Source organism: Vespa mandarinia, chromosome 19 (assembly GCF_050613455.1).
Source record: "Vespa mandarinia isolate Hongniang chromosome 19, ASM5061345v1, whole genome shotgun sequence".
Taxonomy (NCBI): Eukaryota; Metazoa; Arthropoda; class Insecta; order Hymenoptera; family Vespidae; genus Vespa; species Vespa mandarinia.
In genome coordinates, this window is record NC_140828.1 from 1,277,501 (window position 1) to 1,302,500 (window position 25,000).

Consider the following 25,000-nt stretch of genomic DNA (forward strand, 5'->3'; position numbering starts at 1 on the left):
AAACGGTGAATATCGATCGTTGATCTCTTTTAATTATTATTATTATTATTATTTTTCAATCTCCACTTCGACAAGGTAAATCAATTATAACAAAATATAATTAGAAAAGACTCGTAAATAAATGTCCAAATGCTGTCGTTGTTAAAATTAAGGAATTATATGAAAAAAAAAAGGGTAAAAAACAAAAAAGCAAAAAAAGAAAATACAACCAAATAAAAACAAGAGAGAGAGAGAGAGAGAGAGCAAAAAGTAATTGAAGAGAAAGTTTCATTATACGACGAAAAGAGTTCGCTCTTTATCTTTAACCAATGGAGAAAGAAGATAACCAATGTTATCGCGTATATATATATATATATATATATATATATATATATATATATTATGTATGGATAACTCGTACGGTGAAATCGAGATATCAAGGATCGTCATGGAATAAAAAAAAGGAGAAAAGGACAAACAAGAAGGAAAAAGAAAAGAAAAAGAAAAGAGAAAAGCAAAAAAAGAAAAAAAAAAGAAAGAGACGAAAAAATGAAGTAAAAATGAAAGATGGAAAACAAATCCTCTAAGCTACTCTATCGTTGTCACTCTTTTTGTCTCTCCACTATCTTCTCTATCTCTCTATTTTTCTCATTTCTCTTTTTTTTTTTGTTTTTCTATTTTTTGTTCTCAAAGCAATTCTCAACGGCGAAAAAAGAAATAGAGAGAGAGAGAAAGAAAGAGAGAATCCTTAATATATTATCTTCTCTTTCTCTCTATCTCTCTCTCTCTCTCTCTCTCTCTCTCTCTCTCTCTTTTTTAGTTTCATTATTATCTCTTTCCTTTTTTCTCGCAAAAGGAAAAACGGAATAAGAAAAGACAGGATGGTGTTCGAAAGTGGAATGGGTAGAACAGTTTTCTCGGTTTAAAGAAAGATAAAGGGAGAAAGAGAGATAGAGAGATTATTAATGCGAGAAACGTCGTGGAAGAAGAAAAATAAAAAAAAATAAAAAAAAATAAAAAAGAAAAAGAATAAAAAATAAAAAAGAAAAGATAAGAAGAAGGAGAAAAAGTAGAAGGAAAGAATAAATAATGAGAGAAATTCTCGTTGTTCTCAGATCAACGATAAAGAGAAAAAGAAAGAGAGAAAGACAGAGACAGAAAGAGAGAGAGAGAGAGAGAGAGAGAGAGAAAGAGAGAAAGAGAGGGAGAGAGGGAGAGAGTAAAAAGAAAAACGAACAGAGAAGATGATTTTTCACGATCGTTCGCTTTTCATGGGTGGGGTGCCCAGGGAGGAGGAAGGGGGAAAAGATCATGCATTAATGGTATCGATCTTGCCGATAGTATCGTATCTGCTTTCCTCGAGCTCTTTATCTAAGTAACGAGAGGAAAATCTAATAAAATGGCGTTTCCTCATGGTGTCAACGACAATTTGTCGAACCTTCTTCTTCCATCACCTCGTCTACATCGCCCTCTGTTTTTCTCTCTCACTCTCAATCTCTCTCTCTCTCTCTCTCTCTCTCTCTCTCTCTCTCTCGTTTCATCTTTCTTTTTTCTTCCTTTTCATTCATTTTGTTCCCTTTCTTTCCCCACTTTTCCTTTTTTTCTTTTTTCTTTTTTTTATTGTCGACAAGTCGACAAGTAAGTAAGTGAATACTAATAAAAGAGATTCATCCTTTTTAACATCCTTTAACAAATAGATAAAAAGTTAATATATATTAATTACGAAGAAAATAATGAACTTTCTTTTATTTCTGATATTATGTTAACGAGTATAAAAGATAGATAGATACAAAGAGAGAGAGAGAGAGAGAGAGAGAAACATTTTGGAAAATGGAAAGCATCAAATTAAACTGTGATACGCATAAAATTTTGCGTACTCCTTTTATCGCTGACACTTTAATCTCTTATATAATTTATGTATCATATATATATATATATATATATATATATATATATATATACATGTTAATAATGTCTATTTCGCACAAACAAAATAAAAAACGAAAGCTTTCATCGGTGGACTCAAAAATAAAAAAAAACGAATAGGAAGACAATGGCGGAAATGTATCTAGCTTTACTATATACATATATATTTACATACTATACATACTATACATACATACATACATACATACATACATACATACATACATACATACATTCATAAGTACGAACGTACATACATGTAGATATTCTGTTGTAAGCGAGAACGAGTACGATATATATATATATATATATGTGACTAAGGATTTAAATAATAAATGATCTAGACAATCAGGAAACGATATAGTAGGATTTCTCCGAAAGATCGAACGAACTTCGTCCGCATCATTCTCTCTTTCCAGGCACGTATATTAATAATAAATACATACATTTATACATACATACATATATATATATATATAAATATATATATATATATGTATGTATGTAGGTATATATTATATGTAATAAGAATAAAATACGGGCGAATATACGATCAACAATAATACTGATAATAATAATATTAATAAAGAAAATAGGATATTATGAATAATTGATCCTATAATGATGATTAACGATAATAATAATAATAATAATAATAATAAATAATGATCAATAAACATCGCAGGATAAGCGATGAATTAAACGGGATAAAAAATTGAATGTCTTGTATATAGTGAATGTATAAATATCATTATTGTATAGTGATCATGATAAATAGTAGCCAAATATGCGATTGTATTTTAAATGTTCACACTCTTTCCTTTTGTTATAACATATATATATATATATATATATATATATATATATATATATATATATATTTAATCGAATGATCGGTTGAACAAATAAAGGATTCTTATTTGAAATGTGTTGAATTTGCGAGTTGTCAACAACAATTTCTAGACGTATTGTTTACCATTCTTATTATTAATAATAAGCTATATATATGTACATACATATATACCACAGAGCAGAATAGAATAGAGCAAATCAGAGAGAGAGAGAGAGAGAGAGAGAGAGAGAGAGAGATAATATCGAGAATTTACTGTAAAACGAATTTATTATCCTCGTTTTCTTTCAGCTATCAAATAGGAAAAAGAGAGAGAGAGAGAGAGAGAGAGAGAGAGAGAGAGAGAGAGAGAAAGAAGAAGAGTGGAAGAAAGGAAAAAAAAAAAGATAGAAATAATAAAATGGTCGAAATAAAAAGAACAATATAGTAATTTTAGAAATATACATATATCGTTTTTATAGATTGTTTACGTATTATAATTCGAGAATGAAAGAAACTTTTCTCAGTTCGCTTCGATAGTAGAATTTCTTCTCGTACTGTCTTTTACTTTCTTATTCTTCTTCTTCTTTTTTATTTTTTTTTATTTTTATTTTTATTTTCTTTCTCTCTCTCTCTCTCTCTCTCTCTCTCTTTTTTTATTTCTTTTTTTCTTTTTTTAACTTAAAGGATTTGAAAGAGATTGAAATTCTGTACGTTCCAAGGGAATCAAACATCTCTCCTTTTCATTTTCTTTTTTCTTCTTCCTTTTTCCTTTTTATTTTCTTTATTTCTTCGTAATATTTCTCTCTCTCTCTCTCTCTCTCTCTCTCTCTCTCTCTCTCTCTCTGTCTCTGTCTTTGTCTCTGTCTCTGTTTTTGTCTCTGTCTCTGTCTCTCTATCTGCGTCTGTTTTTATCTATCTTTCTTTTCAATCAGTATAGACAATATCTTTTCTCCATAATATATCATTTTATCTTTCTTCAAACAAACCGACGGAGTCAGTACGCGAACGAAATTCCTAAATAGAAATGGCCTGGTCCTGGTCGAAGCCGTTGCGCATTGCAGCAACCCCAATACAAACACTACCCCTCGAAGCAGTATGTACCATCTAATGCAGTAGTGGTAGGGGTGGTTTATATCAGAGCGCTGCTCGCCACTACGGGCCAGAGCATTACGAGCGTTTTGTAATCGCATCGTCGTTTACGTTAGCAAAATCTCTTCATATATTTTATTGATATATATATATATATATCAATGAGAGAAAGGAAGAGAGAGAGGGAGAGAGAGAGAGAGAGAGAAAGGGAGATTTAATAATATATCTCACGTAAGTATTCATATAAGTTTTTACGATTAATCAACTATGATATTACATTTGTTGTTGTTGTTGTTGTTGTTGTTGTTGTTGTTATTATCGTTGTTGTTGTTGTTGTTCTTGTTTTTTTTTTCCTCATTTTTTCTTCCTTTTATTTTTCTTTCTCTTTTATATTTTTTTTTTCTTTGTTTTTCTCTCTTTCATTCTTTCTTTCTTTCTTTTAATCATATTCAAACTCATTAACCCTTCGACAATAGAAAAATAAAATTGTACGCCGTGTAATTTTACTCGCTCTATTAATTCTTATACAAGGCTAATGGTCGAACGAAAAAAAAAAAAAAGAGAAAAGGAAAATGGTAATCATTTTCATTTTTGAAAACGTCGTTAGGAAGGAGTGATAAGGTATACAAAAAAAAGAAAAAAAAAAAAAAAGAAATAAAAAATAGTTAAGTGGTTGTTATCGTTTTGTTATTGTTATTCATTCAGGAAGTTCAAAAAGAACGTTTGAAATTTATGAGAGACAAAATAGGTATTTAAAGATTCTTTTCTTTTATATTAAACTTTAAAAGACTCTTCTATAATCTTGATATAATTTTTTCCAATTTTTTTTCTTCACTTCTTCTTTTTATTTTCCTTCCTTCCTTCCTTCCTTCCTTCCTTCCTCCACTTTACTTCTCCTTCTTCATATTCTTCTTCTTCTTCCTCTTGTTTTTCTTTTTCTTCCTTTTTTTTTTTTTTTTTTATTCTTCTCTCCTTCCTCTTCATTTATTCCCCTTGTGACACTGATCTATTTAACTACGTTTAGAAATTCCCGATACATCGAACGTGAGGATAAAAATGCGCTCAGGATTTTTCTTCTGTATATAAATTTTCATGCCATTAGCAACAAAAAAAAAAAAGAAAGAAAGAAAGAAAGAAAGAAAGAAAGAAAGAAAATGAGGAGAAAAAAAAAAAAGAAAAAATAGACGCTTAGTATATACTCTAAGTGGAGTCATGCTTTTGAAATCTATAAAAATAAACGATATCAAGATCGCGAATTATGATCTATCTTGGTAATGCAATTAACTGCGTTCCGTTATGGAAATTCACTCGAGCGATATGAAAAGCATCTACGTATGTACGTAACCATATATGTACGTACATACATATATGTACATATGTATGTATGTATGTATATAGATATACATACGTATATGCATACATTTCAATTGACGTTTCTGAGGACATTGAAAAACTTAATGATTTCTTTGCACGCGTACAAATGATAATAATAATTTCTATTTTATACCCATTGTCCTTTATAATTGTATTGCAATTCGTCTTTTTTCTTTCTTTTCTCCTTTCGTCATTTCAACTTTTACAGAATGTTGTTGTAAATTCAAAAAAAAAAAAAGAGGAAAAGAATAAAGTAAATAAATAAATAAATGAAAAAGGAAAAGAGGAAGAAGAAAAATTGCATTGGTTAAATCTTTTACGAAGCTTATGCGATATAGTAATTCCTTTGATTTTAGTAAGGCGTTTAGATATACGAGAAATAAAGAAAAAAAAAAAAAAAAAAAAAAATAAAAATAAAAAGAAAAATTAACTTCGACGTTCAAATAAACGAATTCTAATAAAATAAAGAAATGAAATGTTAATTAATATTCGTATAAACGAATACGATATTTCTCTTTACGATGGCAAATGCAATTTAGCGGAAATGAATTTTTACGATTGAACATTGGCACGATTCAATTGGCTATTGGTGCATATAGTCTTATGCGAATGGCCATTGGTACAACTCCTCGAGTTATATAAGCAATTCAATTAACAGAAGTATCGTGTTCTTGTAAAATCTTTTTTGTAAAATTTTTTTTTTTTTTTGTTAATACCTCCGAGTGAATACATAGACGTACACGATTCTCCCAAAGAATACGCATTAAGGACATTTCGGTGTACTCGATTAAAGAACAAATATGATTATAATTAAAAAAGAGAATAATTTTTAAAAACGTCAATGCGTATATAATAAAATGTACATTAACGAAAATGATTTTTTAAATCAATTCAATTCAATTCAAATATCCTTTCGAGTAATATGATTATTTATTAAAAAATGTTCTTAAAAAGAAAAAGAAAATATATATATATATATATATACATATGTATAAATACATAGGCACAACAATTTGCTTTATCCTTTCATTACTTTTTAATTAATAATAATAATAATAATAATAATAATAATAATAATAATAATAATAATAATAATGAATGCTTGGTTTTTATACTTATATAACCCGATCTACCTATAATCGATAAACAGATATATTTACTTGCAGCTAACTCGTTCGGACTTTGTTTATTTCTCCAAAGGAAAAAAAAAAACGAAAAAAAAAAAGAAAAAAAAAGCGAAAAAGAAAAAGAAAAAAAAAGAAAGGAAAAAATAAAAATAACAACAATTGAATTGCGTTAATCCAATGCAAACACGTGCATTATATAAATTTATTTTTAATAATGAAGGACGAAATGTGCATACATACGTAAATGGATATGGTATATAATTTCAACGTTATTCCAAATTTAAGATTTAATAACTCAACATGAACGGTTTTATCCTAAATATGTATATACACGCATATATATATATATATATATATATATATATATAGAGAGAGAGAGAGAGAGAGAGGATAATGGTTCGAAAATGATAAAATGTTGGTTATGGAATATGTAATAAGGAATATAGGATGTTTCATTTAATGATTTAAATCCGACTTGTACATTGCTTTCCCCCCTTTCCCCCTGCCTTCTCCATGATAATCGTCATGTTAAATAATTATTATCACAATGCACGCCCCTACTCCTCTTCCCCACCTTCTCCCAATTAACGTCATACAATATTCGTTCGAAAGATTTTCTTTTTTTCCCCTTTTTTCTTTCTTCCATTCTCTTTCATTCTTTTTCTTTCATTGCACTTGCATTGCCTACAATTAAGGGAAATAATCGCTCGTACATACATTTGAAATGTCCATTTGTTTCTTTTCTCCCTCTCTCTCTCTCTCTCTCTCTCTCTCTCTCTCTGTCTCTCTCTCTCTCTCTCTCTCTCTCTCTCTCTCTCTCTCTCTCTCTCTCTCTCTGTCTCTCTCTCTCTCTCTCTCTTCCTTTTCTCCTGTTTTCCATAAATTATATTTAAAAAATGAAAAAGAACACGCGAAATTTTAATCATTATAAATGTTAACTCGTTTCCTTTCCTTTTGTTGCCTGTTTTTTTTTCCCCCTTTCTTTTCTTTCTTCGCTGTACTATTTTTTATTTTCTTCTTTTTTCTTTTTTTTTTTTTTTTTTGAAATATACCACTTTTTAATATAACTCATATTTTTTGGACTCATTTTTAATATACTCAGATTTATTTTAATATACTGATATTAGTTGTATTATGTGAAGATATTAAATAAATGCGTTCGCGATATAAAATAAAAGAAAATTAATTTTTTAGAAGGGAGCGAGGAGGGAAGGGGAAATGCAGACGTGTTCACTCGGCGGATCACTTGAAATATAATTACAACTTCGTCGCCATAGTTAATGGTATTGCTCGAATGAAAACTGCATTCAGTACGGACTAGTAATTATGCGAGCATTGTTACATAAATGTTATGAGAGGTACACTAAAAAGAATTCTCTCTCTCTCTTTCTCTCTCTCTCTCTCTCTCTCTCTCTCTCTCTCTCTCTTTCTGTCTCTCTATCTATCTCTCTCTTTCTGTCTACCCTTTTTTTCGAACTTAACAACATTTTCTGTTGTTAACACACATATTTGTTTTTCTCATCAAAGTTTATTCGCGAATTTAATTTATTTCACATTTTAAAAGGAAATAAAAAAGAATAGAATAACTTAACGTTAATTTATTATTCATTAATGATTAACTTTTTTTGTTTTTATATATATATATATATATAATGGAAAAGTAATTAATTTTATTTATGATTTTTATTTATTTCCATTGATTACTTATTTTTTTCTTTTCTTTTTTTTTTTTTCGTGTCTTTGATTAACCATAGTCTTTTATTTGTAGTCGTTTATTTGAAGTCAACGACGATGATCGTTGTTGTAAATGCGCGAATAGAACTTGGCATCCAATGCATGAACTTGTTTATCTATAATTATCTTTCGTAGGCGCCTATCATTATCCGTGTTTCCACTTTATTATACTATATTTAGTTTGTACGCCATATTTCTACCTTTTATCTAGTTATGCACGAACAAATGTTATTAACGTTTTAACCATCATCATCATCATCATCATCATATCTCATTCTCTCTCTCTCTCTCTCTCTCTCTCTCTCTCTCTCTCTCTCTCTCTCTCTCTCTCCCTTTATCAATCTATTTATCTTCGAAATCGATACTGTTAGATCTTACGTTTAGAATTTACAATCTTTCACAAATTTACAATCGACTTAGTTACACAAAATATAACAATAGTAATAATAACAACAACAACAACAACAACAACAACAATAATAATAATAATAATAATAATAATAATAATGATGATAATGATAATGATAATAATAATGATGACGACTACGACGACGACGATGATGATGATGATGATAATGATAATTGAATTACAATCGTTAGTTTCGATTGAATCGAATCGAATCGAATCGACGATAACGAAAACGTTTTGGGTAAGTTAGTTCTCTTTGATAGGAATCGATTGTTGTTCGATTATTGAAAGCAAAGCAACGCAAATCGTGATTGGATCTTTAATGATCGAAGAAGTTGTATACCGATCGTCTCTATTCATCGACAAAGTTACATACGTTCATACATATGTACACATGTGAGTACATATGTACGTATATACGTAGACACATGTCCATTACACGTATGTCTCTCTCTCTCTCTCTCTCTCTCTCTCTCTTTCTCTCCCTCCCTGTGTATATATGTGTGTGTGTATATGTACATCGTTATCGATGTACATCGAGTTCATACATATGTACGTCTAGTTATCGTCGTCATGTTGTCGTCGTTGTCGGACCCACGTTTAAATCACATTTGCTTTTATGAATTCGAAGATTCAATTTATACGGAACGAAATCGTTCGAGAATCAAATCGAATACGAAACCAATTGGTCAGGTTCTAACAATGATTTCGTCATTTACAATATCTCACGTCGTTCATTTTTATTCTTTTCCTTTGTTTCTTTTTTATCTTTTTTCTTTTTTTCTTTTTTTTTTTTTTTTTTTTGAGAATGAAACCAATACCTATTACATTCGGTACATTAAAGCGATTAAATTTATTCGATTAAATAAGAGGATTACGATGTTTATATTAAAATTAAAGTACATTTATAAAACTCATTCATTTTTATCATTTTTAACTATTATATATATAAGTAAAAAAAAAAAAAATAAATAAATAAAAGGATCGACTAGATGGACGAAAGATGAAAGATACAAATTTCGAAGGATATACGTATGTATATGTATGACAAATGTTATTTCATTAATCCATAATTACACGTTTTCTATTTTATATAGATTTAATCGAATTGAAAATATATATATATATATATATATATATGTATATGTATGTATATATAAATACACACACGCACATACACACACATATATATATATATACAAGTATGTGTACGTTGAAGAAGATGTACTATATTCTCTTAGAGAAGAGATGATATTCTAAGATGTGCTTTCTCGGTTTCTCTTGGCACGATAAGCGCAAAATCCCGGTCCAATTAAATGTGGATTGTATTACGGATAGGTAAGTAAGACCGATCGATAAAGGGCAATTCTTGCGAAACTATCTTAACTATAAATTCTCTCTCTCTCTCTCTCTCTCTCTCTCTCTCTCTCTCCCGCTCTCTCTATTTCTCTTTCTCTTCCTTTACCCTTTAAGTGCTGTACACGATACGGCTACTTTAAAAGCGTATATCGAGCGAGGCCTATGTCTTACTTTGCTTTTTTATAAGCTATTATTACGGTTAAATTTGTATTATCGATTGTTAAACTGATCGAATTGAATTTGTTAAAAGAAAAAAAAAAAAAGAAAAGAGAGTGAAAGAAAGAGTAAGAGAGATAGAGAAGAGAAAAGGAAAACGATCAACTGAGAATAACAAATACAAAATGAAAAGAAAAGAGACCTGTTTGCGTTTCGTTGTCGATGACAAAGAATATCGTCAGTTATTTTGTGCATGCTATTGAATAAATGCATTTTATTCGAATTTTTCTTTTCTTTTCTTTTGATCCTTTTTGGCATTAATGTCAATGATAACAAATATATATATATATATATATATATATATATATATATATATATATATATGTCATTTTGAGAAAATCGCATTATTTCGTTTCTTTTTCATCGCTGTGTACGATCGATCAGAGGATTTACTTTGTTCAGATTGTGGAGAAGGATAGCAGTGAGAGAGAAAAAGAAAGAAAAGAAAGATAATAAAAAATGGACTATTAAATTATTTTAATGATTTTTGCATAGGATCGTTAATTCCCCCATATCGTATAATTTTTATCGAAGAATAAGAACTCTTTGTTTCTTTTCTTTTTTTTTCTTTTTTTTTTTTTCTATTCATTTATTTATCATAACACACGTCATTAAATTTCGAATTTTCATTCCTTTTCTTTCGTTCTTGTTTTTTTTCTTTTTTTTTTTTCATTCGATTTTCCCTTTTCTTTTTATTTTTTCCCCCACTCTTCTCACAAATACGTCATTTCGTCGAAACAGAAGCAGTTACGTTTGAAACGCAATTCTTATCTACTCTTTATGTTCTATCCAATTTAGTAGGTTCTATCTAGACGCTAAAAAGGGAATCGGGACTTCATTAAAATTTATTTCAAGCACCGCGCATAAAGCTTTGTAAGTACTTATCTCGAGTATACGTCCTCACTTATAAGGAAAGAACGAGTTCCGAGTAAGTTCAAAAGAATGAGAGGAAATGAAATCTAGCTAGATCTTTCTTTCTTTCTTTCTTTCTTATTTCATCTTTTTCTTTTTTATGTCTTTTCTTTCTTTCTTTAATTTCTTTTTCCTCGTATTTTTCTTTTTTATCGTTAAACGTCAATTACAATCCTCGATTTGATTACGTGTAATTAATTAATTAAATATAATTAATGAATTGGAAATGATTATATGGAAAAGTTCGTCATAGATTTATAATTGTATATATATATATATACATAATATACATATAATATATACATATAATATATATATACGTATATATATATATTAGGTTGGAAACTATGAAACGGGCGTTTTTGTTTAGTTACTTATTTTCATTCAACGCCCGTTTCATAGTCTCCAACCTAATATATAAATATTAGGTTGGAAACTATGAAACGGGCATTTTTGTCTAGTTATTTATTTTCATTCAACGCCCGTTTCATAGTTTCCAATCTAATATATATAATTTATATTTGTAAATATTAATGAAACTGTTTTATCATCCGCGGTAGAAAGTATTTTTATCGATGATCGTTAACACATATCGACATTATCGTTTCACTTATCGACAATTTTGTTATAATTTTATATAAATTTAAAAAAAAAAAAAAAGAAAAAAACTGTTTTATCATACGTGGTATAATAATTATTGTCGATAACATTAAGAAGATATTACAGATATGTTGATGTGTTTTCTTTATCGACATTCTTACTTTCGATAAATTGCAAACATAACCTAATAGTTTTGAGAGGCAAGAGAAACAGCTTCAGGAGGATTAAATAACGAATCTAATCATGTCAGAAAATAAAAAGGATGATGCATCCTTGGGCGAATTATTTGACAATGCATTTTTATTATTCAATAATATTAATAAAACGGATGAGCCAACGAATAGCCCGAAAGTACAGGTAATAGAAAATAAATAAATATCTTATTCTAACCTCTTCTTTTGATTGTCATATATAAAAAAAGAATTTACAGCTTGAAACAAAGTTCTTTATTATAAGTTTCTATACATTTGTTACTCGTATAGTCTGACATCAGGAAAGCAATGAATATGTTTGAAGATTTAACAAGATTCGTATCTCTAGTGGACATGTTCAGTGAAAATGAAACTATCGATGAAGTATCAACGGAACATCTCAAATATCTTCTATTGCCGGCTCTTCTTGGTACTCTCATTACTAAAATATGTGGTACTGATGACAGAATGCATCTCGTCAAAGTAGCAGAGATCTATTTCATTGATTTTCTAAAGAGAGTAAAAGCTTATGAGCTCACAGATATAAATATTCTTGAACCTAAATCAGAGGAAGATAATAATGGTACTTCTAATGACAGAGTAAAAAGTAATGCTGAGATGATTACGGAAATGGTAATTTCTAATAATAATTAATCGTAATATTAAAGAAAATAATTTGAGTAATAATGTGTGTTCATAAATTTTTATATATTTCCATAGGTTTCTCGTCGAAATACAAAATTACAAAGATATAAAGAACAGAAGGAATTGGAAACATGTTTAGATGTATTGCAAAAAAATATGGATAATCCAAATATCGATGAAGATACTAAAAGAGAATACTTCATTACCCTTTTGAAATTATACATAAATCAAACAATTGAGGAATTGAGTTCGATAGCTGCTGAGAAACCTATTTTGGAGCATATGCAAAAAGTGGGACGTTCAGAGACAATGACATCTCATTCTTCGCAAAAATTCAAATCATCTAGTAATAAACTCCAACCAATTATTATTACTCGAAATGAGTTGCAAAAAAAAGTTTATGGCGCTGGATATCCTAGTCTTCCAGTATTAACAGTACAGGAATTTTATGACCAAAGAGTTAAAGATGGAGAGTAAGTATCCAATTTTTCAATCTAAATAAAATTAAAATAATTCAATCAAATATGAACAATAAAAATAACATAATTATTTTCTTTTTCAGCTGGCCTGATGCATCAGCACGTAATCAAATAAATTCTACATGTTTGCAAGATTTAGCAATTCGTGATAGTGATGATAATTCACAAGAATTAGAAGATATACAAAAGGAAGAAAAGATCGAAAAAGATGATCCACAATTTTTAGAACAAAATCGTGCAATGGATGAATATAAGGATATGCATCGTAGAGGATGGGGAAATCGTGCAAACAGAAGTTAAATCCACAATGATGTATCGATATCAATCACGAATAAATGAATAGTAGAACCAAAATAAAAAAAACTGTCAAAATTCCTTAATAAACTGCTAATATACATACATATAAATATTATACATTGTATTATACAGTGTCATACAACTTTAAGTTAAATAATATTACATTAAACAATATAAATTGTACAATATTGTATTATATTATATCGCAATTTATTATAATTAAGTAGGTAACCTTATAATTACTAAATACAATGTATTTTGTATATATAAAAAAATTAAAGAGAAAATAAACGAATATTGAAAATTAAATTATAATGCATTATTCTTGATTTCCATGTTTCCTCCAATCTTCAAAAAAATTCAAATTGCGGGAAAGATTATCAAACTAGGTAAATTAAATTTTTGAACAGGAGAACATGACATACCAGGAGGTGGCACGTTCTCGCATGCCACCTCTTCGCTCGTCATATGATCCTGTTACAATTCCAGTTTTGCGGGAAAAATTTTCACATGTCCAGTAATTTGGATTTTTGAACAGGAGAATATAACTTACCAGGAGGTAGTGCGCGAGAACGTGCTACCTCCTTGCAAGTCATATGATCCTGATACAAATCCAGTTTTACGGGAAAGAAGTTTGCGGTCTCCGTAATTTGGATTTTTGAACAGGAGAACATGACATACCAGGAGGTGGCACGTTCTCGCGTGCCACCTCTTCGCTCGTCATATGATCCTGTTACAATTCCAGTTTTGCGGGAAAAATTTTCACATGTCCAGTAATTTGGATTTTTGAACAGGAGAATATAACTTACCAGGAGGTAGTGCGCGAGAACGTGCTACCTCCTTGCAAGTCATATGATCCTGATACAAATCCAGTTTTACGGGAAAGAAGTTTGCGGTCTCCGTAATTTGGATTTTTGAACAGGAGAACATGACATACCAGGAGGTGGCACGTTCTCGCATGCCACCTCTTCGCTCGTCATATGATCCTGTTACAATTCCAGTTTTACGGGAAAAATTTTCGAAGGCCCAGTAATTTGGATTTTTGAACAGGAGAATATAACTTACCAGGAGGTAGTGCGCGAGAACGTGCTACCTCCTTGCAAGTCATATGATCCTGATACAAATCCAGTTTTACGGGAAAAATTTTCGAAGGCCCAGTAACTTGGATTTTTGAACAGGAGAATATGACATACCAGGAGGTGGCACGTTCTCGCGTGCCACCTCTTCGCTCGTCATATGATCCTGTTACAATTCCAGTTTTGCGGGAAAAATTTTCACATGTCCAGTAACTTGGATTTTTGAACAGGAGAATATAACTTACCAGGAGGTAGTGCGCGAGAACGTGCTACCTCCTTGCAAGTCATATGATCCTGATACAAATCCAGTTTTACGGGAAAGAAGTTTGCGGTCTCCGTAATTTGGATTTTTGAACAGGAGAACATGACATACCAGGAGGTGGCACGTTCTCGCGTGCCACCTCTTCGCTCGTCATATGATCCTGTTACAATTCCAGTTTTGCGGGAAAAATTTTCACATGTCCAGTAATTTGGATTTTTGAACAGGAGAATATAACTTACCAGGAGGTAGTGCGCGAGAACGTGCTACCTCCTTGCAAGTCATATTATCCTGATACAAATCCAGTTTTACGGGAAAAATTTTCGAAGGCCCAGTAACTTGGATTTTTGAACAGGAGAATATGACATACCAGGAGGTGGCACGTTCTCGCGTGCCACCTCTTCGCTCGTCATATGATCCTGTTACAATTCCAGTTTTACGGGAAAAATTTTCGAAGGCCCAGTAATTTGGATTTTTGAACAGGAGAATATAACTTACCAGGAGGTAGTGCGCGAGAACGTGCTACCTCCTTGCAAGTCATATGATCCTGATACAAATCCAGTTTTACGGGAAAAATTTTCGAAGGCCCAGTAACTTGGATTTTTGAACAGGAGAATATGACATACCAGGAGGTGGCACGTTCTCGCGTGCCACCTCTTCGCTCGTCATATGATCCTGTTACAATTCCAGTTTTGCGGGAAAAATTTTCACATGTCCAGTAATTTGGATTTTTGAACAGGAGAATATAACTTACCAGGAGGTAGTGCGCGAGAACGTGCTACCTCCTTGCAAGTCATATGATCCTGATACAAATCCAGTTTTACGGGAAAAATTTTCGAAGGCCCAGTAACTTGGATTTTTGAACAGGAGAATATGACATACCAGGAGGTGGCACGTTCTCGCGTGCCACCTCTTCGCTCGTCATATGATCCTGTTACAATTCCAGTTTTACGGGAAAAATTTTCGAAGGCCCAGTAACTTGGATTTTTGAACAGGAGAATATAACTTACCAGGAGGTAGTGCGCGAGAACGTGCTACCTCCTTGCAAGTCATATGATCCTGATACAAATCCAGTTTTACGGGAAAAATTTTCGAAGGCCCAGTAACTTGGATTTTTGAACAGGAGAATATGACATACCAGGAGGTGGCACGTTCTCGCGTGCCACCTCTTCGCTCGTCATATGATCCTGTTACAATTCCAGTTTTGCGGGAAAAATTTTCACATGTCCAGTAACTTGGATTTTTGAACAGGAGAATATAACTTACCAGGAGGTAGTGCGCGAGAACGTGCTACCTCCTTGCAAGTCATATGATCCTGATACAAATCCAGTTTTACGGGAAAGAAGTTTGCGGTCTCCGTAATTTGGATTTTTGAACAGGAGAACATGACATACCAGGAGGTGGCACGTTCTCGCATGCCACCTCTTCGCTCGTCATATGATCCTGTTACAATTCCAGTTTTACGGGAAAAATTTTCGAAGGCCCAGTAATTTGGATTTTTGAACAGGAGAATATAACTTACCAGGAGGTAGTGCGCGAGAACGTGCTACCTCCTTGCAAGTCATATGATCCTGATACAAATCCAGTTTTACGGGAAAAATTTTCGAAGGCCCAGTAACTTGGATTTTTGAACAGGAGAATATGACATACCAGGAGGTGGCACGTTCTCGCGTGCCACCTCTTCGCTCGTCATATGATCCTGTTACAATTCCAGTTTTGCGGGAAAAATTTTCACATGTCCAGTAACTTGGATTTTTGAACAGGAGAATATAACTTACCAGGAGGTAGTGCGCGAGAACGTGCTACCTCCTTGCAAGTCATATGATCCTGATACAAATCCAGTTTTACGGGAAAAATTTTCGAAGGCCCAGTAACTTGGATTTTTGAACAGGAGAATATGACATACCAGGAGGTGGCACGTTCTCGCGTGCCACCTCTTCGCTCGTCATATGATCCTGTTACAATTCCAGTTTTGCGGGAAAAATTTTCACATGTCCAGTAACTTGGATTTTTGAACAGGAGAATATAACTTACCAGGAGGTAGTGCGCGAGAACGTGCTACCTCCTTGCAAGTCATATGATCCTGATACAAATCCAGTTTTACGGGAAAGAAGTTTGCGGTCTCCGTAATTTGGATTTTTGAACAGGAGAACATGACATACCAGGAGGTGGCACGTTCTCGCATGCCACCTCTTCGCTCGTCATATGATCCTGTTACAATTCCAGTTTTACGGGAAAAATTTTCGAAGGCCCAGTAATTTGGATTTTTGAACAGGAGAATATAACTTACCAGGAGGTAGTGCGCGAGAACGTGCTACCTCCTTGCAAGTCATATGATCCTGATACAAATCCAGTTTTACGGGAAAAATTTTCGAAGGCCCAGTAACTTGGATTTTTGAACAGGAGAATATGACATACCAGGAGGTGGCACGTTCTCGCGTGCCACCTCTTCGCTCGTCATATGATCCTGTTACAATTCCAGTTTTGCGGGAAAAATTTTCACATGTCCAGTAATTTGGATTTTTGAACAGGAGAATATAACTTACCAGGAGGTAGTGCGCGAGAACGTGCTACCTCCTTGCAAGTCATATGATCCTGATACAAATCCAGTTTTACGGGAAAAATTTTCGAAGGCCCAGTAACTTGGATTTTTGAACAGGAGAATATAACTTACCAGGAGGTAGTGCGCGAGAACGTGCTACCTCCTTGCAAGTCATATGATCCTGATACAAATCCAGTTTTACGGGAAAAATTTTCGAAGGCCCAGTAACTTGGATTTTTGAACAGGAGAATATGACATACCAGGAGGTGGCACGTTCTCGCGTGCCACCTCTTCGCTCGTCATATGATCCTGTTACAATTCCAGTTTTGCGGGAAAAATTTTCACATGTCCAGTAACTTGGATTTTTGAACAGGAGAATATAACTTACCAGGAGGTAGTGCGCGAGAACGTGCTACCTCCTTGCAAGTCATATGATCCTGATACAAATCCAGTTTTACGGGAAAGAAGTTTGCGGTCTCCGTAATTTGGATTTTTGAACAGGAGAACATGACATACCAGGAGGTGGCACGTTCTCGCATGCCACCTCTTCGCTCGTCATATGATCCTGTTACAATTCCAGTTTTACGGGAAAAATTTTCGAAGGCCCAGTAATTTGGATTTTTGAACAGGAGAATATAACTTACCAGGAGGTAGTGCGCGAGAACGTGCTACCTCCTTGCAAGTCATATGATCCTGATACAAATCCAGTTTTACGGGAAAAATTTTCGAAGGCCCAGTAACTTGGATTTTTGAACAGGAGAATATGACATACCAGGAGGTGGCACGTTCTCGCGTGCCACCTCTTCGCTCGTCATATGATCCTGTTACAATTCCAGTTTTGCGGGAAAAATTTTCACATGTCCAGTAACTTGGATTTTTGAACAGGAGAATATAACTTACCAGGAGGTAGTGCGCGAGAACGTGCTACCTCCTTGCAAGTCATATGATCCTGATACAAATCCAGTTTTACGGGAAAAATTTTCGAAGGCCCAGTAACTTGGATTTTTGAACAGGAGAATATGACATACCAGGAGGTGGCACGTTCTCGCGTGCCACCTCTTCGCTCGTCATATGATCCTGTTACAATTCCAGTTTTGCGGGAAAAATTTTCACATGTCCAGTAACTTGGATTTTTGAACAGGAGAATATAACTTACCAGGAGGTAGTGCGCGAGAACGTGCTACCTCCTTGCAAGTCATATGATCCTGATACAAATCCAGTTTTACGGGAAAGAAGTTTGCGGTCTCCGTAATTTGGATTTTTGAACAGGAGAACATGACATACCAGGAGGTGGCACGTTCTCGCATGCCACCTCTTCGCTCGTCATATGATCCTGTTACAATTCCAGTTTTACGGGAAAAATTTTCGAAGGCCCAGTAATTTGGATTTTTGAACAGGAGAATATAACTTACCAGGAGGTAGTGCGCGAGAACGTGCTACCTCCTTGCAAGTCATATGATCCTGATACAAATCCAGTTTTACGGGAAAAATTTTCGAAGGCCCAGTAACTTGGATTTTTGAACAGGAGAATATGACATACCAGGAGGTGGCACGTTCTCGCGTGCCACCTCTTCGCTCGTCATATGATCCTGTTACAATTCCAGTTTTGCGGGAAAAATTTTCACATGTCCAGTAACTTGGATTTTTGAACAGGAGAATATAACTTACCAGGAGGTAGTGCGCGAGAACGTGCTACCTCCTTGCAAGTCATATGATCCTGATACAAATCCAGTTTTACGGGAAAGAAGTTTGCGGTCTCCGTAATTTGGATTTTTGAACAGGAGAACATGACATACCAGGAGGTGGCACGTTCTCGCATGCCACCTCTTCGCTCGTCATATGATCCTGTTACAATTCCAGTTTTACGGGAAAAATTTTCGAAGGCCCAGTAATTTGGATTTTTGAACAGGAGAATATAACTTACCAGGAGGTAGTGCGCGAGAACGTGCTACCTCCTTGCAAGTCATATGATCCTGATACAAATCCAGTTTTACGGGAAAGAAGTTTGCGGTCTCCGTAATTTGGATTTTTGAACAGGAGAACATGACATACCAGGAGGTGGCACGTTCTCGCGTGCCACCTCTTCGCTCGTCATATGATCCTGTTACAATTCCAGTTTTACGGGAAAAATTTTCACATGTCCAGTAACTTGGATTTTTGAACAGGAGAATATAACTTACCATAGTGTGGTTCGATTCTGCATTCTATCTCTTTGCATTTCATGTGATGCTATTATGATCGAGATTTGTGAGAGAATTTCTCTCTCTTCATATTTGGTATTTTCGAATACTACATTATTACTTATCAGAAGGTGTTTCAATTTCTGAGGCTATCACCAAAGATGATTTACGGGAATATTTTTCCAGTATCAGAATTTCGAAATGAAAGGAATAATTTGGATAATAATAATGGTCGGTATTATTAGAAGACAAATTGCATTTCTTTTTTTGTTTAACGTTTTTGTTTTGTTTTTTATTTATATTACAACGTAAATATAATATGGTACAATATAATACAATAAAGCACATTACAATAAAATATAATATATGATAAGATAATATAACGCAGTATAATATATTATAATAGCATATAATACAACAGAATATGTGTATATATATATATATATACATACATATATACATATATACATATATATATATGGATATATATATTTCTATTTATATATCGTATTCTGATATTTATCGATAAAGTAGAAATCTTGTATTCGAGTAATTTTGTGTCGTGCTTAAAAGTGTAACTTGTGAGGTATTCTAGATTCAAGAATATTGTTTTGTTTTTTGTTCGGAACAATATGATTAGGAGAAGTTGTTTTTGTTTACTTGAATAGGCTGTTAAAATAATTTAGGATATATCAAATTTTCTCGTTTTTTTTCGAAACAATGTAATATAATTGAAAAATATAGTTTGTTTTAATAGTTACATTAAAATTACATTAATTTGTAATAATATGTTAATACATTCTTGTGTTTCCTTCTTGATTTGTGGAATTTTGATGAATTATATTATACCAATTTTATATAAAGTTATACTTTACTTTATCTTATATGGTTAGGTTAGATAAAGTATTCTTTATTTAACTAATACATTATTGTTTTATAATTATAATAGAATTTAAAATGTTTGAATTGTTGACTAATGTCTTCAATTCTTTTATTAAAAGACTGTTAGTAATATTAGTATTTATGAATTTTGAAGTATGATGTTATTTTAAATCATTGATCCTACAATTATGACTTTTTTTAACAAAATTGTCTCGATGACAACAATATATCTAACTTAAATTATTTATATTTAACTCAAATATTATTTACTTTCTAATTGTTACTTAAAATGAACTGTAATATTTCTTTTGTAATATTTCTTTTATATTTCTATATCTGATTAAAATTCCAATATTATATTATTTCTAAGAATATTACTTCATCCATATTTATTACTTTTTTATTATTACTACTTTTTTTTTATTATTACTACGTTTTTTTTTTATTACGAATTAAAAGTGAAGCATTCTTTCATATTAAATATCTCATTGAAAAATGAATTATTGCAGAGAATTAATCACATTCATATAAAGTTTTATGTTTTATTATTTTCTAGATGACACAATATCTAATCAAAATGATATGATTGCAATGACCTGACCTAATCATTAAAAGAAGGATGATAAGGGAAATTATGTTCTGATAAATTTACACAATTTATATCTATATCTATATATATATATATTCATGTAAAATATCAAAAAGAGAAGCCGCATGATTAATTTAATCAGTAATACATTATCAATCTCAAGCTGATAATAAATAATGATCATTTGATCTACAATATGCTACCAAGATTAAGAAAAATATGTCGTTTTTATATGATAGTCATTACAATTATAATTGTTATTGGAATATTTATAGTTTGGTCAAAAAGCAAAGAGAAATCTAAAGGAATCAGATCTAATGATATTGTCTCCTTAAAGTGAGTAACATTTTACCATAATTATATATATATATATATTATTTAATGATAATTAATTATCATTATTTATTTCTAGATTTATAAATGATCGACAAGATTATTTAGATCGTCGGGGTATTCATGTGGTAGTAGGTCGTTACATAGGAGATTCTGTAGATCCATTGAAAACTCCAAACATTACAAAAGGTAAAATCGAATATTTTCATTGTTAACAAACTATGTATAATTTTATACACACACAGATACATACGCCACACACATACACACACATATATATATGTAATTTATATTGTTTGTGTATTTTAGATATTATTAATAAAAATATGTTTGATCCCCGTCCATTTGAAGGTAGAAATGGAGAACCAGTTATAATATCATCTAAACATTTTATCAAAATGCAACAGCTCTATCAAATAAATCGTTTCAATTTAATGGCGAGTGATAGAATACCATTAAATCGTTCTTTACCTGATGTAAGAAAAAAGAGGTAAGTAAAATAGGTCATAAAATGTCATATAATAGTGCTTAATTTATTATCATTATGTTTTTTTGTTTGCGTTCCTTTTTTTTTCTCATCCTCTCTCTTCATTCATCATTAGATGTATTACAAGGTATATGAATTTAGTCGATCTTCCTAGAACGTCGATAATTATAGTATTTCATAATGAAGCATGGAGTACATTATTGAGAACAGTTCATAGTGTTATTAATAGATCATCTAAAAAATTATTAAAAGAAATAATACTCGTTGATGATGACAGTGATAGAGGTAACAATTATTAATTATCATAATGAAAACATAAAATTACATTTACAATTAAATTTACAATATATATATATATATATATATATATATATATATATATATATTAAATTTATCTATATGTATTTTATGATTAGAATTTTTAAAAGGACCATTGGATGAATATGTAAGGACATTGAGCGTTTCAACTAAAGTATTACGTTCAGAAAAACGTATAGGTTTGATTAATGCTAGACTTTTAGGAGCAAAGGAAGCCAAAGGTGAAGTACTCACTTTTCTTGATGCCCATTGCGAATGTACGGTTGGTAGGTAAGCTTTTGCAAATTTGATCACGTTATCTTTCGATGATCAATTAAAATTTATTAATACATACATTGTATATAATTAAATATTATGACGTTTGTAGGATGGTTGGAACCATTGTTAGAAGCTGTGGGAAAGAATAGAACTCGTGTAGTATCACCTGTTATCGATATTATCAACGACGATACGTTCAGTTATACACGGTATGTTTTTCTTTTCTTTTTTTTTTTTTTTTTTTTTTTTTTTTCGTATCAAATATTTTCATATCAAATATTTCACATCGTATTAATTTAATAGAATTCATTATTTATCGTATAGATCATTGGAATTACATTGGGGAGCGTTTAATTGGGATTTACATTTTCGTTGGTTAGCACTGAATGGTCGACTTTTAAAAGAAAGACGTGAGAACATGGTAGAACCATTTAGAACACCCGCCATGGCAGGTGGATTATTTTCAATGAATAGAGATTATTTCTTTGAATTGGGTAGTTACGACGATCAAATGCGCATTTGGGGTGGTGAAAATTTAGAACTATCCTTTCGTGTCTGGCAATGCGGTGGTAGCATAGAAATTGCTCCTTGTTCACACGTCGGCCATTTATTTCGAAAATCATCGCCATATACATTCCCTGGTGGTGTTGGTGAAATACTCTATGGGAATCTTGCCAGAGTAGCTTTGGTATGGATGGACGAGTGGGCCGAATTTTATTTCAAATTCAATCCCGGTGAGAATGATCCTTTTATTAAATTTTAATTAATTCAAAAAGTTCAATATGTCAATAGTTAAATGAAACTTTTTAAAATTATTAAAATGCATTTAATGTATATCTTTTCCTTTTTTTTTTTTTTTTTTTTTTGGTTTTTTTAACCTAATTATCAAAGTGTCATATATTATATTATTAATCGATATTATTTTATATTATAGAGGCAGCCAGATTAAGGGACAAACAACAAGTTAGATCGAGATTAGCTTTGCGAGAAAAATTACGATGTAAGAATTTCGAATGGTATTTGGACAATGTTTGGCCTGAACATTTTTTTCCAAAGGATAATCGATTTTTCGGCAAGGTCTCTATCGGCATTATCTCTTTTTAATCGTACTTGCAGTGGAAAGACGTGCCACGCACGTCGAGATCCTTTTGTTACACACGTCGTCAGATATTTGTTGCAGAAAGAAACATGCACTGATAACTTTGCAATTCATCGTGTAAAATTATCAGCATTGACCTCAAACTGTAAAATGAAAAATGATAGTGAAGCCAGTGATATTATTTGTACAAATAAATGACAAGACAATGTAGAATCCTAAACGCGTCCTAAAGTGATTTGCACTCGACTGTTCTGGCACATGCAATCGTGAATTTCTTTCCACAGCAAGTGATTAAATCTTCGAAAAAAAAAAAATTTATATATATATACATACGTATAATCTAAAAAAATTTCGTATATAGATCGTACACGTGATTACAAGGAAATGCATCATGCGTCCTCTGTCAAAAGCTTCGTACTCTCAACCTTCGGCATATGCCGTTCTCGAGCCGTGCGTATCACGTTCGATTCTTGCTCAAATGTTCATCATGACTAAAACTGGCGTTGTAATGACGGACGAAAGTGTTTGCTTGGATGCACCTGAACGCGATACGTTACATACAAGGCCAAGAGTAAAAATAATGGCCTGTAATGGTCTCGATAAACAAAAATGGCGATATGACGAAAAGGTAAGATCAATGAAATATATATATATATATATATATATATATATATATATGTATGTATATATATATATGTGTATGTACATAGCATTCAAGATAGATTCTCTTCAAAGTAATTTTTTTTTTCTTTTTTTTTTTTATAAAATAATATTATTATACGAATCTATCATTTTTAAATATAATTATGAAAGTTAATCTAAAAGTTATCTTCTAAATGATTTATCTATAACGAAAGGAACATTAAAAAAAAAAAAAAAAGAATAAGTATATTTTATTGTTGAAAAAGAAAAAGAAAAATAATTCCTTTATGTGATTTTAATAATTTAAAAAAATAGCGTAGACTATTTTTGTATATCAAATGATTTTGATCTTTACTTTCATAATTATTGACATTAATGAACGATAATGATTATTTATCTATCTTCTTCTTTTTTTCTCTTTCTTTCTTTTTTTCTTTCTATCTTTTAGAAAAGAATAATTTTACATAAGTCTTCCGAAATGTGTCTTCAATATGTGGCCGATACAAAGGAGGGTCTTGTGATAGCAGATTGCAATGGAAACGTCGAACAGCAATGGTCATTAGAATCCGTCCCGTGGAAATAATCATCAGTATCTTTTTTTTTTTTTTTTTTTTTTTTCTTTTTTTTTCGTAACATTAATTATTACAACGTACTTTCCCTTTTAATCGACGTAAATTAACTTATAAAAAATAATCGAATTCTCTCTCGATAATATTTTTAATTTCATCAAAAGTTTTTTCCTTTTTTCTTTTTTTTTTTTTTCTTTCCCCACGAATAACTTCAAGCTACTAATAAGACTGACTTTTTTTTTTTTTTTACGAAAAGAAAAAGAAGAAAAAAATATATATATATATAGTTAAAAAGATTTCGAAAGTACAGATACAAAATAATATAACACGTCTATTAATATTAATGTAGACTATTATTTTTCAAATTTAATTAGAAGAAAAAGAAGGAGAAGAAGATTTATCGATTTTAAAGATTTTCAAATTAATAAATATACACAGTATACATCATGATTAACTATCGAGAATTAAGAAATATGAATGTGTTATGTTTACCATTTATAAAAAAGAAAGAAAAAAAAAAAAGAAAAGAAAAAGAAACAGGACATTTCCGTGTCATCGAGTTATAGCATCTCACTTAAGATAAGTGTGTGTAGCATT

At 31.5% G+C, this 25,000-nt stretch overlaps 2 protein-coding genes across 5 annotated transcripts in view; both read left to right on the forward strand.

Moving 5' to 3' along the window:
- Window positions 1-11,629: 11,629 nt before the first annotated feature.
- Tap42 (immunoglobulin binding protein Tap42) lies at window positions 11,630-13,414 on the forward strand. Its single transcript, XM_035880705.2, has 4 exons — window positions 11,630-11,914; window positions 12,040-12,381; window positions 12,469-12,866; window positions 12,956-13,414. Exons 1-4 carry the CDS (start codon window positions 11,801-11,803, stop codon window positions 13,170-13,172), a joined length of 1,071 nt encoding a protein of 356 aa, XP_035736598.1. The 5' UTR covers window positions 11,630-11,800; the 3' UTR covers window positions 13,173-13,414.
- A 6,265-nt stretch (window positions 13,415-19,679) lies between these two features.
- The window catches only part of LOC118448007 (polypeptide N-acetylgalactosaminyltransferase 3), a 6,135-nt gene continuing 814 nt past the window's right edge, over window positions 19,680-25,000 (forward strand). The window contains exons 1-11 of one of the 4 annotated variants that reach the window (XM_035880697.2): window positions 19,817-19,948; window positions 20,665-21,033; window positions 21,110-21,219; window positions 21,340-21,520; window positions 21,633-21,802; window positions 21,934-22,101; window positions 22,203-22,302; window positions 22,418-22,827; window positions 23,028-23,170; window positions 23,554-23,820; window positions 24,283-24,641. In XM_035880697.2, coding sequence (XP_035736590.2) covers window positions 20,894-21,033; window positions 21,110-21,219; window positions 21,340-21,520; window positions 21,633-21,802; window positions 21,934-22,101; window positions 22,203-22,302; window positions 22,418-22,827; window positions 23,028-23,170; window positions 23,554-23,820; window positions 24,283-24,417 — 1,824 coding nt within the window. In that variant the 5' untranslated portion in view covers window positions 19,817-19,948; window positions 20,665-20,893 and the 3' untranslated portion in view covers window positions 24,418-24,641. The other 3 variants (XM_085662733.1, XM_085662732.1, XM_085662734.1) reach the window with 3 other exon arrangements.

What these genes read in the sequence shown, in the direction of transcription:
- Tap42 (XM_035880705.2), top strand. Translation starts at nt 11,801, where the DNA reads ATGTCAGAAAATAAAAAGGATGATGCATCCTTGGGCGAATTATTTGAC. An exon ending in CGAATAGCCCGAAAGTACAG is followed by an intron (nt 11,915 to 12,039) that starts GTAATAGAAAAT and finishes TTACTCGTATAG; the next exon opens with TCTGACATCAGGAAAGCAAT. An exon ending in CAAAGAGTTAAAGATGGAGA is followed by an intron (nt 12,867 to 12,955) that starts GTAAGTATCCAA and finishes TTTCTTTTTCAG; the next exon opens with CTGGCCTGATGCATCAGCAC.